The 18546-nt window shown below is 38.4% G+C and overlaps 1 protein-coding gene across 1 annotated transcript; it reads right to left on the bottom strand.

Annotated features, from left to right (window-relative positions):
- Positions 1-8260: 8260 nt before the first annotated feature.
- On the bottom strand, positions 8261-16983 carry DEFB125 (defensin beta 125). The gene is made up of 2 exons (NM_001129770.1): positions 16926-16983; positions 8261-8676 (listed from the first exon to the last, which is right to left on the bottom strand). The coding sequence occupies exons 1-2, from the start codon at positions 16981-16983 to the stop codon at positions 8261-8263; spliced, it is 474 nt and encodes a 157-aa protein (NP_001123242.1).
- Positions 16984-18546: the final 1563 nt, after the last annotated feature.

Below are 18546 nucleotides of genomic sequence, written 5' to 3'. Positions count from 1 at the left end.
TTGTAGTAAATTTTTCAGTTCTAGAAGTTTAGTTTGGTTCCTTCTTAAAATGGCTATTTCATCTTTCAGCTCTTGAATCATTTTACTGGATTCCTTGGATTGGATTTTAACTTTTTCCTAAATCTCAATGAGCTTCTTGCCATTTGGATTCTGAATTCTATGTCTGTCATTTCAGTCTGGTTAAGGACCACTGCTGGGGAGATAGTGGGCTCATTTTGAGGTAAGGGGACACCGTGGCTTTTTGAACTGCTGGGGTTCTTGCATTGATTCTTTCTCTTCTGGTGGGAGGGGGGCTGGTTTTCTTTTAAATGTGGTGTAAGTTGAATATAGTCAGTTGAGTTCATTTCTGGATGTTTTCAGAGGTCCGTGGCTCTGTACAGGATCTTTATGTATGGGCAAAGTCTTGCACTTGGTTTCACAGGGTTGTATATTAGCAGAATCATTTTTGGTGCTGTAGTTGGGGCTGAGATCTAGTCATTGATGCTTAAGTAGTGACTGGTACATAGGCTGTTACTCAGCTCTTTTGCACGTCCTTCCATTCGCAGGCATGTTCTATGGTGAGTGGAGTGGGAGAGAAAACTCCTCACCAGGTCTGCTCTTGGGCCTTTAGGGACTCCACCCTGATCACTGGCATCATTTCTGTGTTTCTTTTGTTAGGTGTTCCAGGCTGTGGGGCTTCCTTGGGCAGAGGCCATGGCAGGGAGATGGGCCACACCCTTTCCAGACCAACCCTGCAGAGGGAGGCACACCTTGCTCCCAAGCTGGCCCATGAACCCACACATCTTGCCCCCTTTATGTTCTGAGATTGGGGGCTTCTCCTCTACTTGCCTGTCAGCCAGAGATCTCAGCTGCATGCTCCCAAGCTGTGTGCTGCAGCCCTGGGGCACTGGGATGATCTGTGGCTTGGGGTCAAGCTCCAGCTGCACTGAGGGATCTGAAGTGCTCCCAGGTTACTGGGAATGTACTCAGGTGGAGCAAAGCACTCAGGCTTAGTGGTGGAGGCTGCGCTGTGCACATGCTCCTGCAGGGTGGCTAGGCAGGGGCCATGGGAGGGGCTGGCAGGCAGGAGAGCCTGCAGAACAGATGCACCCCAGTCCCATGGCAAAGCTGGTGCCACTCTCTCCAGGTCCAGCAGTCAGCTGGGGCTACAGCCTCTCAGAAGAAGATGGGGAGCCCTTGGGGATGGGCACCTGTGGTCATGTGCTGCCAGAGCTGCCCGATGCACAAAAGCTCCTGGGCTTCACACTGGCTGAAGCCCTGTCTCTGCCTGCTCCCTGCTAGCCTACAAATCCATGAGGGACATGGGGTCCCCTGTAGCTATGATCCCAGAGGTCCATGGCAAAAGCGGGATGTTCCTTAGTCCCCTTACTTACCCCTTCCCCAGGAGCCACTCAGGGTCAGGAACTAGCCCTAATGTTCAGGCACCTCATGCAGAGATTCCAGCTTCCTCTCTCTTCAGCTTTGGTGTCAGTGTTGCCTCTCCATCCACTCTTGGTGCTTTCTCTCCAAAGATCTGCCCAAATTATCACATTTATTATTAATTGATTTTCTATAAGGGTGTCCAGACAATTCAGTGGGTAAAGAATAGTGTTTTTATCAAATAGTGTTGGAGAAACTGGAGAGCCACATGCAAAAGAATGAATTTGGACCCCTACCTTACATCATACAAAAAAATTAAATTAAAAAGGATCGTACAGCTAAATGTGAGAGCTAAAACCCTTAGAAGAAAATACAAGAATAAGCCTTTATTAGGGAATGATTTCCTTAAATCATCCTTAAATTAGGGAATGATTTCTTAGATATGACACCAAAAAGAAAAGTGTTTTTAAAAAAGAGAACTTCATCAAAATTAAAAACTGCTCTACTTCAAAAGACACCATTGATAAAATGAAAAAACAACCCAGAGAATGGGGGAAGTATATGTCACATGTCTAACTTATCAAATCATATACCTAATATGGACAGCATAGATAAAGAGGTAGAGAATTTCAGACTTGAGCTGGAAACTATATAAGAATGTGGCAAAATGCAAATACTAAACACACACACACACACACACACAGAGAACATATAAAGTCAGTAATTTGGAGGTCAGTCCCATATAGGGAAGTGATAGATTACTGAGCCTACAGGAGATCCTAAAGGGCAATGATATAAACAAACTAGAAGTTATGCTGCAAAGCCCACATTCATGGAAAAGGAAAATCCAGGAATCTTAGAAAAACAGAATGATCACAGTAGTAGAAGAATCATCATCAGTTTATACCAGATAGTGTTTGAAGCCTCTGTTCATTCTAGGAGTATGAACAGTTTAAAAATAAAATTTATAGTGGGGGTATTAGGCCATGAGCTTTTCAAACCTCTTTGAATTTTGAAAAGTGTGTTTTCATTATCTGAAGTGAATGTTTTCATTATCTGAAGTGAAATAACTCAGAAACAGAAAGTCAAAGACTACATGTTCTCACAAGTGGAAACTAAGTATACACATGGCCATAAGGAGTGGGTAATAGACACTGGAAACTTGGAAGGGGGGTAGAAGGGGGCTAAGAAATGAGAAATTACTTAATGGGTACAATGTACACTATTTGGGTGATGGCTAAACTAAAAGCCCAGACTTCACCACTATGTAATATATGCATATAAGAAAACAACACTTGTACCTTCTAAATCAATTTATAAAATAATACATATTATACAATTATATGTATGTGTGTGTGTGTGTATATATATATATATATATATATATATATGTAACCAGTGCAAAGTGAGGGAAGATACCTTCTTCTGAGAGTCAACTGTTAAGTTTTCTATTCATTTTATTTTTGATTTATGGTAACTTTCTCATTCATCAGGAATAATCCTAGCCACAGTCTTCAGGAGACAGAGACCAAGCAATTCTGAATGACTATAAAGCAAATAGCCCAGGCCAAAGATGATTTCTTTGGTTTAAAACACATTTGCAGGACAGATTTTGAAACTGTACTCACTTGTTAATTTTCTCTTTTATAATTTCCCTTTTCTTTTGTAGGTTGGCAATCAAAACCAACATCTAGACAGTGCCAACCTTGATGTTTGATGTGGTTAAGAGCATTCCTGGGCCGGGTGCAGTGGCTCACACCTGTAATCCCAGCACTTTGGGAGGCCAAGGTGGGCGGATCACGAGGTCAGGAGATCTAGACCATCCTGGCTAACAGGGTGAAACCCCGTCTCTACTAAAAATACAAAACTTAGCCGGGCATGGTGGCGTGCGCCTGTAGTCCCAGCTACTGGGGAGGCTGAGGCAGGAGAATGGCGTGAACCCGGGAGGCAGAGCTTGCAGTGAGCCGAGATGGCGCCACTGCACTCCAGCCTGGGCGACAGAGTGAGACTCCATCTCAAAAAAAACAAAAAAACAAAAACCAAAAAAAGAACACCACATTTCTAGAAGTCACACATATACCAATTGCAAATTGCAAAGCCTTTTTCCAATTAGAAGGAACAAAAAGTCTATGCTAGGTATAAAAACAAAGTGTGTATTTTCCCAATACAATTTAAAATTGGGAAATAAACTATTTCATCTTAAATTTTAATCATAAAAGGATAACTAATAGCATATTACAAATATTGACATGTAACAACTAAATACTAAATACATCCAATGGAATATGAATGCATGACAATTTGCTAATCACAATAATTCATTCAATAAATATGCAAAGAAACTCTTTTTTAGCAATTGGGAACATTGTATCTTTTTTTCTTTTTAAACCTTTAGTTTTTATTCAAACTTCTCTGCAAAATTTGATCCTAATGTACTATATTTTTGTGTTTGCAAGTCTTTTATTAATCTTTCTATCACATTTCTCTGTGATAAAACATAGACATACATTGTAGCTTATTGTGAAATCTCTTTGAACATAAGACTCTAATGTTTACACAGTTCTTTTAACCTCTTCCAAGTGATATGCTAAAAAATTTCATAGTAGGCTATTATTAAAGTTTATCTTCAAAGATCTATTTAATATTAACCATCAACTTGATTGACACCCCCATCATTGCTTTTGTAAACAAAAAAATTAAAAACACTTTTATTTCCAAAGGATTTTTATTCGAAGTCTATGATTATTCACTTTCTGAATACCAGCACCAGTATTTCAATTGTCCACTGGAGGTTTGTTCACTCAGGGCAATCCATGATTGTCAGATAAAGGGTGGGTGAGAGGTAAGTTTTCTTTTCAGAGTGGGAGAAGGAAAATTGAGAAATTGGAGTTATAAAAGAAGAGCCTGTTAAGAATGCTCCAAAACATCATAAGAAATTTGGAACTTGAGGGTCTGAAATTTTATTCCTTTAAACTATCAATATGTATAGCTTGAAAAATCTTTTTGTAACCAGTATTGCAGTTTGAAGACTACTGTTTTATATTATATAACCTTCTCATATATATTAAGATAACTGCCTGAATAATTTGTTCTCAAATTTTTATTGAGCATTTCTCATGTGTGACGCACTGTTCTTGCAGTTTGGATCACATATGTCAACAAGACCAAGAGATGAGGACTATATGTACATTATAGCAGGGGTGTTAGGCCATAAGTTAGTAAAAAAAATCAGAGAGAAAGTAAATACTCAAAATGATTTCAGAGTTCAAATGATGGGAAGAAAATAATACAAAGTAGAATGGAAGGTGCTCTGCATGCTCAAGGAGTGTGTTTCAGGAAATGACAGTTGAGGCAAAAATATGGAAAAAGAGCACCCTAGACTGATTCTGTGAAAAGCCAATGTATGACCTATGTGATGAGGTATAGCCATGAAAAATGGAAAAATAACTTGCTAGACAGAAGTACACTGAAGTGAGGGTGATCAACTTGTCCCAATTTACTCTGGATTTTCTTGATTTTAGCTCTCTAATTCCCATGTTCTGGGAAGCCCCTCAGTCCCAATCAAATCTGAATGATGGACACCCTAACTGGCGGTCTAAGACCTATTAGAATATGAGGTCTACTGAAAGGTCACTGGTCTGATGGTCAACATCCAAACTACAGCCATAGTCACTGGCAGTTTGGCTTGGATCACATAAAAAATAATTAGAGGAAAAAGCCTTTTGGATTTTGAGACATTCTGGCATCTGATATTGTGGCTTTCAGTAGCGCCCAAGCCTCAGCCCAATTTATTAATAACTAATCAGTTCTTTTGCATTTCCTGAGGAGTGTTTTACTTCCAATTATGTGGTCGATTTTAGAATAAGTGTCATGTGGCACTGAGACAAATGTATATTCTGTTGATTTGGGGTGGAGAGTTCTGTAGATGTCTATTAGGTCCACTTGATCCAGAGCTGAGTTCAAGTCCTCAATATCCTTGTTAATTTTCTGTCTCATTGATCTGTCTAATATTGACACTGAGTGTTAAAGTCTCCCACTATTATTGTGTGGGAGTCTAAGTCTCTTTGTAGGCCTCTAAGAACTTGTTTTATGAATCTGAGTGCTCCTGTATTGGGTGCATATATATTAGGATAGTTAGCTCTAGTTGTTGAATTGATCACTTTACCATTATGTAATGCCCTTGTCTTTTTTGATCTTTGTTGGTTTAAAGTCTGTTTTGTCAGAGACTGGGATTGCAACTCCTGCTATTTTGTTCTTTCTATCTGCTTGGTAAATTTTCCTCCATCCCTTTATTTTGAGCCTATGTGTGTCTTTGCATGTGCGATGGGTCTCCTGAATACAGCACACCAATGGGTCTTGACTCTATCCAATTTGCCAGTCTGTGTCTTTTAATTGGGGCATTTAGCCCATTTACATTTAAGGTTAATAGTGTTATGTGTGAATTTGATCCATATTTAATAAATGGTGCTGAGAAAACTGGCTAGCCATATGGAGAAAACTGAATCTGGACCCCTTCTTTACACCTTATACAAAAATTAACTCAAGATGGATTAAAGACTTAAATGTAATACCCAAAACCATAAAAACCCTAGAAGAAAACCTAGGCAATACCATTTAGGACATAGGCATGGGCAAAGACTTCATGAAGAAAATACCAAAAGCAATTGCAACAAAAGCCAAAATTGTCAAATGGGATCTAATTAAATGAAAGAGCTTCTGCACAGCAAAAGAAACTATCATCAGGGTGAACATGCAGCCTACAGAACAGGAGGAACGCTTTGCAATCTACCCAGCTAACAAAGGTCTAATATCCAGAATCTACAAGAACTTAAATTTACAAGAAAAAAAAACATCAAAAAGTGGGCAAAGGATATGAACAGACACTTCTCAAAAGAAGACATTTATGCAGCCAACAAACATATGAAAGGAAGCTCAACATCACTGATCATTAGAGAAATGCAAATCAAAACCACAATGAGATACTATCTCATGCCAGTCAGAATGGCAATTATTAAAAAGTCAAGAAACAATAGATGCTGGCAAGGCTGTGGAGAAATAAGAATACTTTTACACTGTTGGTGGGAATGTAAATTAGTTCAACCATTGTGGAAGACAGTGTGGCAATTCCTCAAGGATGTAGAACCAGAAATACCATTTGACCCAGCAATCCCATTACTGGGTATATATCCAAAGGAATATAAATCATTCTATTATAAAGACACATGCACACGTATGTTTACTGCAGCACTATTTACAATAGCAAAGACATGGAACCAACCCAAATGCCCATCAATGATAGACTGCATAAAGAAAATGTGGTACATATACACCATGGAATACTATGCAGCCATAAAAAGGAATGAGATCATGCTCTTTGCAGGGACATGGATGAAGCTCGAAGCCATCATCTTCAGTAAACTAACACAGGAACAGAAAACCAAACACCACGTGTTCTCACTCATAAGTGGGAATTGAACAATAAGAACACATAGGGGAATGTGACACATGGGGGCCAATCAGGGTGTGTGGGGAAGGGGAGGCAGAGCATTAAGACAAATAGCTAACGCATGCGGGACTTAAAACCTAGATGATGCGTTGATAGGTTCAGCAAACCATCATGGCACATGTATACCTACGTAACAAACCTACATGTTCTACACTTCTATCCTGGAACTTAAAAAAAATAATAATCAGCCGGGCACGGTAGCTCACACCTGTAATCCCAGCATTTTGGGAGGCCAAGGCGGATGGATCATGAGGTCAGGAGATCGAGACCATCCTGGCTAACATGGTGAAACCCCTCTCTACTAAAAATACAAAAAATTAGCCAGGTGTGGTAGTGGGTGCCTGTAGTCCCAGTTACTCGGGAGCCTGAGGCAGGAGAATGGCGTGAACCCAGGAGGCAGAGCTTGCAGTGAGCCGAGATCATGCCACTGCACTCCAGCTTGGGCGACAGAGCTAGACTCTGTCTCAAAAAAAAAAAAAAAAAAAAAACCTAATCAACTTTATAGTTAATAACCGCTTCTCTGTAGTATCATAGAAGACACTTACTGACCCACCTGTTGCCATACAAACAGCAGTCACATGCGTACAGCCATAGAAAGCATAGAAACACTGCACACAACTAACATTCATGGACAGCACAGAGACCTGAAGAGGCATGTTATGAGGCTGCCATACTTGGAAGTTGGAATTCTAAGTGGAAAGAAGATTGGAAAGATAAGTAGAATTTGAGATGCAGCTTTTAATCTAATATGATGTACTCTCAAGGCAAGTCCCACTTTTATCTCTATCCAGTTAGATCAGTGCTTGTGCTGAATGAAAGAATTAGCTTCTGACTCTGTTAGTTACCAGCTAGAACCTTAAACAAAATTTGACGTCATGACACAGAAAAGTATTTAGGGTCAGAACTTACAATAAAAGGTGGAGGGTAGAGAAGGGAACATTCATCTGGAACTTTCTATATGCTTTTATATGTTCTCCTATATATGATAGTAGTGGGCCAGGCACTGTTAAAGTAAAAATTCATGTCTTAGTCATAATAGGCAGCTCCAAACAATGGTCTTCGTTTTTGTTTTTGGCATGGAAAAATACATAGACATACAAATGTTCACTTAAGACAAAAATTAGCTCATATATTTGAGTACATCGGAGGAAGACAGATAAAGAATTTAAGTCCAATTAAGAGAATCCTTGTATCTTCTATACATTTCTGTCTACACATTTCTAATTGTAAGGCAACTCTCTTGGCTGTTGTGTTGGTAGTAGCAATTATGTCCATCCCCATGGTCATCCAATCCCTGATGGAATTTTCCTGGTGAAATTGGATTGGTAGAATCAGCTCTTTGGATATTATTTCCAGCAGTATTTCTAGTTCTTCCATACCAGAAGTAAATGTTAATTAATTATGAGTAAGAGCTCTCTGAGAAGGTGGTGGCATAGTCTCGGAAGTAGCGGTCTCAGATGGTGGCATAGTAGTCTCGGGAGTAGTGGTCTCAGGTGGTGGCATAGTAGTCTCAGGAGTATTGGTCTCAGGTGTCATGGTTTCTCCAAATTTAGTTGTGTCAAATGTTATCAGATCATTCAACATAGATACTGGGGAACCAGTAAAAGAGTCCACATCACTATAATCAAATGTTATATCCTCTAGGTGAATCACAGGAAATGCTGGTCGTCGAGTATATTCCTGTGATATTATTAGAGAAATGCAGCATGATAGCTTGTTCCTACAAAGAAGTATGTACCTTTCAGTATCTAAACATCGTCTTCTGCAATGTCCTATGTTATTCTTCCAACATTTTTGGGGTTCAAAGCTACCTGTAGAGAATAAAATATAGGTCAAATTTTTAACTCTGGCATCAACATAACAACTTTTCATTCATTCAAAAATTTACGCTGACTGACATCTAGACTAATATGATGTCAAGTACAAAAAGCCATTGAAAGAGACAAACAGAACAAAAAGTGTATATTAAAATTGTGCTATGTGCCATCAAAGAAGTTGTATGGAGAAAAGGAGAAATGTAGAAAAAGAGAGGGACGGAGAGAGAGAGAGCATACTAGACTGATATGAAACCTAGAAAGAAAGGATGAAAATGAAAAGCCCAGGACCAGATGGATTCACAGCTGAATTCTACCAGATATACAAAGAAGAGCTGGTATCATTCCTACTGAAACTATTCACCCAAAATTGAGAAGGCAGGACTCCACTTTAACTTATTCTATGAGGCCAGCATCATCCTGAGACCAAAACCTAGCGGAGACACAAGAAAAAAAAAATTTCAGGCCAGTATCCTTGATGAACATCAGTGCAAAAATCCTGAACAAAATAGTAGCAAACTGAATCCAGCAGCACATCAAAAAGCTTATCCACTACAATCAAGTAGCCTTTATCCTTGGAATGCAAGGTTGGTTCGGCATATGCAAATCAATAAATGTGATTGCTTATGGATAGCATTTAAAGTACAGAAATTGGTAAACCATGGTGGGTTGGAATAATATGAGAAAAAAAGAGGACTAGAATTAAATTCTAGTGAGTTTCAATATTAAGAGATAAGAGATCAGATAAGAGGAAACGACTTAAAAGGACCAATAAGATAAGTCAGATCAAAACAGGAGAATAAGACTCTAGAGTCTTAAAGCAGACCCCCAGCAGAGCAGAGCTCCAGCAAAGATTTGAATATAATAGTTTAGTTGAGAGACAATTCCTCCTTAAAAAAAATCAGTGGAGAAATGTAGAAATCAGGAAAGCAAGAAATCCAAGAAAAGGTGAGTTATAACCTGTTATTATCATGAGATCATCTATCAACTGCTGGCCAGCAGGATGGCTGTGTTCTGTTTGCTCAGAGGACAATCCCACAGGGAAGCCCAGCAGCCAGGCTACAAATAAGCCTCAGACTCATGGATGAGCCTGGGGGACATGTTACATTCCGTTATGTGAAATAGACACAAAAAGATAAATACCACATGTTTTCATTCATAAGCAGGAGCTAAAAAAGTTGAGTTCATAGAAGTAGACTATAGAATAATGATTACTAGAGGCTGGGAAGGGAAAGGAGGATAGAGAGAGGTTGGTTAACAGATAGAAAATTACACCTAGATAGGAGGAAAAAGTTCCAGCATCCTATAGCAGGGGTCCCCAACCCCTGAGCAGCCAATGGGTACTGGTCCATGGCCTGTTAGGAACCAGGCTGCACAGCAAAAGGTGAACAGCAGGTGTGCAAGCATCACCACCTGAGCTCCACCTCTTGTCAGATCAGCCAAGGCATTAGAATCTCATAGGAGCATGAACCCTATTGTGAACTGTGCATGTGAGGGATCTAGGATGTGTGTTCGTTGTGAGACTCTATTGCCTGATGACCTGAGGTAGAACAGTTTCATCCTGAAACCATCCCCACCACCACCTTCACCTCGTCGAAAAAACTGTATTCCACAAAACTGGTCCCTGGTGCCAAAAGGGGTCCACTGTTCTATAGCACTGTAGGGTGACGGTAGTTAACAATCATTTACTGTATATTTTCAAATAGCTAGAAGAGATGATTCTGAATGTTCCCAATATAAAAAAATGACAAATGTTTGAGGTGATAGATATGCTAATTACCCTGATTTGATCATTACACATTGTATACATGTATCAAAATATCACTCTGCATCTTCTAAATATGAATAATTATTACACATCAACTAAAAGTAGAAGAAAAAATAGCATTTAGTTTTTATTAAAAAAAAAAAACAAAAAACTTAAAAAAATGTTTAATTGGGCATCAGGTCCTGAAGGTGCAGTGTTACAGAAAAACCTTGAAGAATGAAAGGGTGCACAGTTACAGTAAAAACCTTGAAGAACTAACATCCATTTATGTTTTCTTCCCATAATAGCCTTGAACTGCAAATAAGGGAATTACCACAGGAAAAAAAAATATTACCAAGCCTCAAAGTTATTCTACATGAGGCTCAAAGGACCTGGACTATTTATCCAGCTTCCCCCGTAGTTGACAGATGATCCAGAGACAGCTGATAATTTTCTGGCATTTCTGGATTGCCCTGTACAGGGGTATTTCACAAGCAGTTGTTGAAAGACTGGAGATACTGACAGTTGCAAGTCGGGCTGATATGCATGAAAACAGAAAATGCATAAAAGGTTATGGGGAAAGTTGTATCAGATGTGACTACATTAAGCAGGAGAGGAGACTGTTTCTTAAAGGACAGAGTGGTCATTTTGTAGTCAAATACTGCTGAGAGGTTAAAAAAAAAGATGAAGGCAGGAAAATGTCCACGCTTTTAGTAGTATGAAGGTAACTTCATACTGAGAAGAGCAGCTTCCGAGTGGTATGAAAAAAGAAACCAAATTGCAGTTGGTCAAAATGTGAATGAGAGGGAAGTGAATGCAGGACCTGTAGATGAAACTCTTAAGAAGTTTAGCTCCAAAGAAAAGCAGAGAAATAAATAACTTGTTAGAGAGCAATGTAAGGTTAAGGGAAAGCTTTCAGGTTTGTTTTGAAGAACGAGAAATACCAAATGGTGCTTGCAAGCAATGAGAAAAGAAACAAGCAGTCTGGGTCCAGTGGCTCACACATGTAATCCCAGCACTTTGGGAGATCGAGGCGGGCAGATCACCTGAGTTCAGGAGTTCAAGACCAGCCTGGCCATGGTGAAACCCTGTCTCTACTAAAAAATACAAAAATTAGCTGGGCAAGGTGGCGAGCACCTGTAGTCCCAGCTACTCAGGATGCTGAGGCAGGAGAATCACTTGAACCCGGGAGGCGAAGGTTGCAGTAAGCCAAGATCGTGCCACTGCATTCCAGCCTGGGCAACAAGAGCAAGACTCCATCTCAAAAAAAAAAAAAAAAAAAAAAAAAGCAGAAAAGGAGAGATTAATATAGAATAGGGTGATGAGATGACAGAAGGGCACAGTCACAAATTCACACAGAGCAGACTGATCTTTAGATGGAGAAGACACGTTTCTCCATTTATGGCAAAGGGGACAGAGGAAATGAGTGAAAACTTCCTATTTGAATTGTTTAAATAAATGGGGCATGGGATAAGCTGAGGGGGAGAGCCATGTAGAGGAGAGGAGCAGGAAAATAAAAGACAAATAAAGGTCAGGACAAAATAGTTGTCTAAAAAAGAGGGAAGATGGCTGGGTGTGGTGGCACAAACCTGTAATCCCAGCACTTTGGGAAGCCGAGGCGGGTGGATCACAAGATCAGGAGATCGAGACCATCCTGGCCAACCTGGTGAAAACCTGTCTCTACTAAAAATACAAAAATTAGCTGGATGTGGTGGCACATGCCTGTGATCCCAGCTCCTCGGGAGGCTGAGGCAGGAGAATCACTTGAACCAGGGAGTTGGCGGTTGCAATGAGCCGAGATTGGGCCACTGCAGTCCAGCCTGGTGACAGAGGAAGACTCTGTCTCAAAAAAAAAAAAAAAAAAAAAAAGAAAAAGAAAAAGAAAAAAGAAGGAAGGTTCATTTACAAGAGAAATGCAGTAGGATTTCCAAGCAGTGTGACTACTCATTTGAGGGGTGAGGATATAAATCTAAAGGGAAACTAGTGTGCTGCATTGTATGTTCATTTATCAAGCAGTAAACGGCATGATCATCTTTCTCAAGACAATTGCCCAAGGAGTATATAGATAAGTGTATTCTAGGCAGAGGAAGCAGCTAGAGATAAGGCTCTATGGAGGAGGAAGGCTGGTATATGTGCAGAAGAGCAAGTAATTTTCTACACAACCTCATTTGAACTGAATGTGATAATATATATAAAACATATATAGATGTATGTATGTATGTATATATTAGGCTCACAATAATTTGGTTTATATTTTATCCTATGGGAAATGTTGGCTTTAGTCCAACTTCACCAATTATTTATTCTACCTTCACTCTTCTAGAGTCATTTATTCTATCTTTGTTATTTTACTGGCTCGATTTTACTTTGTACTTTGAGGAATTTTCTATAAGTTTCAAGTCTAGACCTTCCACTTCTTTTGTGCAAGACAGACTCTAACCTTGCTTCTTCGTTCCTCACATCTACAAAGATTTATATCTTAATTTTTTTCCTCCAGCATTATCCATACTTGAAATATGTCATCTTGGCTCTCTTCTTCTCCTTTGTCTTTGAATTGCCTTGTTATGTCAATTATTCTTCAAAATTGTTTCTCACTTACATTTCTTTCTACTGCTTTTAAATTATCCCCTCCATTCTTAAATTAGGCTATAGTCACACAGTCATCAAAGTTTTGGGCCCTTGAGGTACATCTGTGAACTAAACAGACAAAAATCACATGGAGCTGACTTTCTAGCAGAGGGAGACAGATAATAAAAAGTAAATGCACTCCCTGCTGGACTGTATGGTTTACAGACTTAAATCTAAGACCTGAAACTATGGAACTACCTGAAGAAAACATTAGGGAAACACTTCAGGACGTTGGTCTTGGCAAAGATTTCTTGGGTAAGACCTCAAAAGCACGGGCAACCAAAGCAAAAATAGGCAATTAGGATTACATCAAACTAAAAAGCTTGTGCACAGCAAAGGAAATAATCAACAAAGTGAAGATGTAGCCCACAGAGTAGGAGAAAATATTTGCAAGCTATCCATCTGATGAGGAATTAACAACCAAAAGTATATTAATATAAGGAGCTCAAAAAACTCCATTGCAAACAAAAACAAATAATCTGATTTTAAAACAGGCAAAAGATTTGAATAGACATTTCTCAACAGAAGACATACAAACAGCCAACAGGTATACATAAAAATATGGTAAAAACATGGTAAGGATGGTAATTTTTAAATGTATATTTTACCTTAATAAAAAAGTACATTATTTTGTAGATGAAAAGGTGACAAATGGTTTGCAGAAAGAAGGGAGAATAGATTTAAGGGTAATAGAAGATTCATAAACAGGAGTTGCACAAGCCTGTGTAACAAGGTGATGATTAAACAGCTTGAAGGAGGTAAAGGAATTAGTCACACCAGTATCTGAGGCAAGTACATTCTAGGCAGAGGAAACAAACAAAGCTCTATGGGTTGAGTAAGTCTGATATGTTTGGGGAAGAGCACTGGGGCCTGTGTGGCTGTAGTGGAGTGAACAAGGACTATAATAGTAGGAGATGAGGTGAGAGAGGTCATAAGGGCCAGATCCTGCAGGGCCAGGTGAGCCACTGTATGGACTCTTGTTACCGCTCTGAGTATAGAGGGGGCCATAGCAGAGTTTTGAGCAAAAGTACGTGATCTGACTTCCAGTGTAAGCGGATCATGCACTGTGTGTCTTCACAAGATGGTGGAAGGGAAGAGCAGAAGGACAGATATCATGAGGAAGCTATGGCAATAACACAGGTGAGAGATGATGGTGACTAGAATCAGAGTGGTAGCAATGGAGGTGACGAGAATAATTGCATTCTGGATATAATTTGCAGGCAGATGTAATAGACTTCCTGATAGATATGAGTGTCATAGGATATAGAAAAATCAAAGATAATTCCAAGAATTTGGTTTTAGCAGTACAATGATGGCAATTGGGAAAAATTCATAATTTTTTTTTCTAGAGTGACAACAGTCATTTTTTCAAAGAACTTCAGTCTGGAACTATTATGTTGTTAGGACATGTGATCTTCATCACCAGTATCTCAAAATCCTAAAATTAGAAATGTGACTAGCAATTGTATGTTTCTAAGTAGGGGAGCCATCTAGCCAAAACATTATCCCATGTGTGGAGTTCTTTCTAAAACATACCAGATATACAATCAGCTAGCATCAACTTAAAATATATCTATGGATAGCAGTCCACCGATAGCTTGGCTTGGTAAAAAGTTGCTTCACAAGCCATCAGGTGCTATCTCACTTGAAAACACATAATATAAAGCCCAGAGAGACTAAATAGCTAAATTTCAAAACAAAACCTATAAGAGAACACAAAAATGAAAATCTCTAAATCAAAAGAAATGAAAACTACCTCTCCAAAATAAAAGGGAAAGAGAGACATGGACAATTTGTAGAAAAGTTAAATATACATTAAGCATGTATTTGAAGTTCGACTTCCCCATTACTCACAGACATAAATAAAAATTAAATATTTATATATAATATTTCATTTTTAGGACTTGGCAAGTATTCAGAAATTGATAATACATGAAGCAGACAGAAAAAAGTACATCTCCAGGAATTTTATGCTGAATGATTTATGTATAAGAAAGGTTATACTAGCCATCCTTGTCTATAAAATGTAAATGCACTTATTTATGCAAAAACAATTTGGCTAAGTAATTTAAACAGTATCCCTTCTATAAAATTTATACAGTCATTGGAAATACAGTTTTTGAAAATATTTAGTAAATGGGAAAATACTAATAGTATAATAGAAAATTTATAAGTATGCCATACATTTTTATTCAAATAAGAAAACTGAGGAAGAACAATAGATCAAAAATATTTTGTCTCTTTTAACTTCTTTACAATTTTTTTACTTCTTTACAATTTCAAAATTTCCAAATTTTCAACAATACAGCAGTTTATAATCAGAAATGAATGTAGATATTAATTCTGTAACTCACATTACATCAACATGTGAATCAAGACATAACAGATCATAGGCACAGTTATAACCATCTAATAGACATGAATAGCATCTTTCTAGGCAACATATAACACCTCCAAATTTAACAAAAGCCAAATTTCTTAGTATATAAAGATAGTTAAGAAAGTTTAGAAATCTAATGGACTGGATGTTCAAACTCATTTATAACTAAAGTGTCATGAATTCAAACATCAGGACATCATTTTCACATATTAGACTGTAAAACTGAATGTAGTAGAAAACTGAATGTAGTAGAAAAAACAAAAAGGACTGATGAGGGTGTGGGAAGCTGACACTCTTGCAACTGGTGATAGGAGAGAAGAATAGTTCAGCTTTTCTGGTAGGTGGTTTGACTGTGTGTGTGTGTGTGTGTGTGTGTGTGTGTGTGTGTGTGTGTCCACGTGTCCAGTCATAAATGAAAAGACATACATTTGTTTACAAATTTTTCTTGCTGAATTGTTTTTGATAATTAAAGACCTATTTTTCATCAGTAGTGGAGTAATTAATGTGAGGCAATTCATCTGCTCCTCCTCAAAGTTTTACTTATTGATTAAAAATAATGAACTAGGTTTATGTATGGATAAGATGTCTCTAATATATTGCTAGTACATTGCAGAACAATTCGCATGGTGCATTTGCAATTGCATTTTTAAAAAATCTAAAAGGTATACACATGCAAATATAAATATATTTGTATTTGCTAGGATATATAAGAAATTGGTAACATTGATTGATTCTGAAGGGGAAGACTGAAGAACTGGTATTCTTGGACAGACAAACATTTTTCTTTTCCTTAAACCCTATAAATCTATCGATTGCTTGATACATAAGTCAATTGCAAGTATTATTTTTTTAATAAAAAGTTAACAATTTTCAAAAGTAGCATTATTAAATAGTGGAAACAGACTGTTCCTATTCATCTAAAATTAGAAGCTCCCCATTGGTCACTAGTCTGTCTATCCTGTCTTCACTCCACTTATTTCCACTTCTACCCCAAACATATATATTTTCTCTTCCATATGATAGTGCTACAGAATCTACAAACTGTCAATGGACTTGTTCACCGTACCTAAGAACATGAAAGTGAGGGCCTCCCTCTGAAGGTACTCTCCGGGCAAAGAAGAATTCAAGATGCTAGGAGAACTAATAGGACACAACAATGAAATAGATACAACAGAATAATCAAAATGGAAGTGAAGTGAGGCTGAACTAACATTGGATAGTTATGTAGAGAGAGAGATAGGGTGGCTCAGAGCATTAAGGAAATTCTTGTCTTTGGAGAAATGCCTCAGAGGACATCCCAGCTTGCTAGATGCCCCTAACAGAAAGATTCTCAGAGACTAGGGGCATGGAGCTGCCAAAATAAGAGCATTCTGCTGCTTTGTTGGCCCAGATTTTTCCTGCAGATTCCCTCTCTTCCCATCATGATACCAGGGGAGCCCAAGGGCAACAACTCATCCTAGTCATCATCTCTGCTTTATAGGGTTCCATTACCTTTGGTCACCTGAGTTAGCAACCCACAGATAATGAAGGTCAGCATCAGGATATTCATGGCTCCTGGGAGAGAGGAAGCTCTGTGTCCTGAGGAATACAGAACACTGCACAGCAAGGAATTTAAGTGGTCACCTTTACTGGTCTATCATGGGTGATGAACCAGAGAAGGGGAAAATGCCATGCCACCCAGATCACCAGACCATTAATTTGCAACACTGAGTGTGCATGACACAATAATGTCTGCTTCTAGAAATTATTAAAGAAAGCTGAGGCCTTATGAGATAAGCTATTATCCCGTAGAACTGTAAGGTCTGATGGAAAGAAACAGCCCCAAGAGGAAGTTTTTGTTAACTTTAGATGGGCTCAATTGTCCTTCTCCTCTGTCTGTATGCAGCACTTTGTACATACCCAATGACAGCAGAATGGTGTGTAAAGATATCACTTGTGGCAGTCCAATAGCTTACAACATCCGGTATTCACCTCTTCTTCTGAGTGATCACCCCAATATGAATTCCTGTGAAACAAGAAAGACACTTTTTAACTAATAAGTTCATAAGATTCCATCAATTATGAGACAGAAGGAATTTGGAATGAAAATAGTGAAAACAGGAAAACAGGTTTTATTGGTGCTCTTCTTTTTCCCGTTCTGCTGTCCCATCAACTCTTTTCCCTCATTCAGAAATACAAATAAGAAATGAAATATTGAGAGAGAGGAAACATTTTAAAAGGAGAGGGAGAGAGAAAGAGAGAGAGGAGAGAGGCCCAATGTAACATTATGCCCCCCATCCCCACTACCAAAGGAGAAAAATATAGGAGACATTTGTGAAATTGCCCAGTAGGAGTGATCAGCATTTTATCTCCTGGAAGAGTTTGCTGAGCTGTATTTCTCCCACATATGTTTAATACCACTAGATACCAAGGAAATCAGGAAAATTAAAAAAAAATTTTCTAAACAGCTGCACTGTTTAGAAAAAAAACTGTAGCTCACTGCCCGTGTTCATTTAATTTTACATTAACATGCTCTGGAGGCTGACTGATTTTCAGTGTGAAAATACAATATACAAACTGTTCTTGGAATTATTTTTAAACAGAACTAACATCAGAATCATCTGAATAATCAGAATCATCTATTTTGGAAAAAACCGGATTCATTAAATGACTCTTTGGCCAAAAACTGTTTGAGAACAATGTTAACATGGGAATGCTACGCTTTCTAGAATTTGACATTTTCAGTGATCAAGAATTTCTATATTTTGTAAATGGAAATACCACTGCTAACAACAAGATGCTATAAATAGAATGATGATTTGTGTTTTCAAAGTCGATATGTTAGAATGATGTGAAAATAATAATAAAGGCGAGATATTTTGTGGCAAAGTTATCTCAGGGTAAACCCTGCAGCTGCAAGTGCCACCAGCGAGTATTCTGGGTGAAAATGGGAAAAGGGTTAAAAATGCAGGATGGCCAAAGCCATCCTAAGCAAAAAGAACAAAACTAGAGGAATCACATTACCTCACTTCAAATTATACTACAAAGCTATAGTAACCAAAACAGCATGGTACTAGTATAAAAACAGACACATAGAGCAATGGAAAAGAAAAGAGAACACAGAAACAAGTCC

This window comes from Pan troglodytes, chromosome 21 (assembly GCF_028858775.2).
Source record: "Pan troglodytes isolate AG18354 chromosome 21, NHGRI_mPanTro3-v2.0_pri, whole genome shotgun sequence".
NCBI lineage: Eukaryota > Metazoa > Chordata > Mammalia > Primates > Hominidae > Pan > Pan troglodytes.
This window is presented reverse-complemented; position numbering and strand designations above follow the sequence as displayed.

What these genes read in the sequence shown, in the direction of transcription:
- DEFB125 (NM_001129770.1), bottom strand. Translation starts at nt 16,983, where the DNA reads ATGAATATCCTGATGCTGACCTTCATTATCTGTGGGTTGCTAACTCAG. An exon ending in GCTAACTCAGGTGACCAAAG is followed by an intron (nt 8,677 to 16,925) that starts GTAATGGAACCC and finishes TATTCTCTACAG; the next exon opens with GTAGCTTTGAACCCCAAAAA.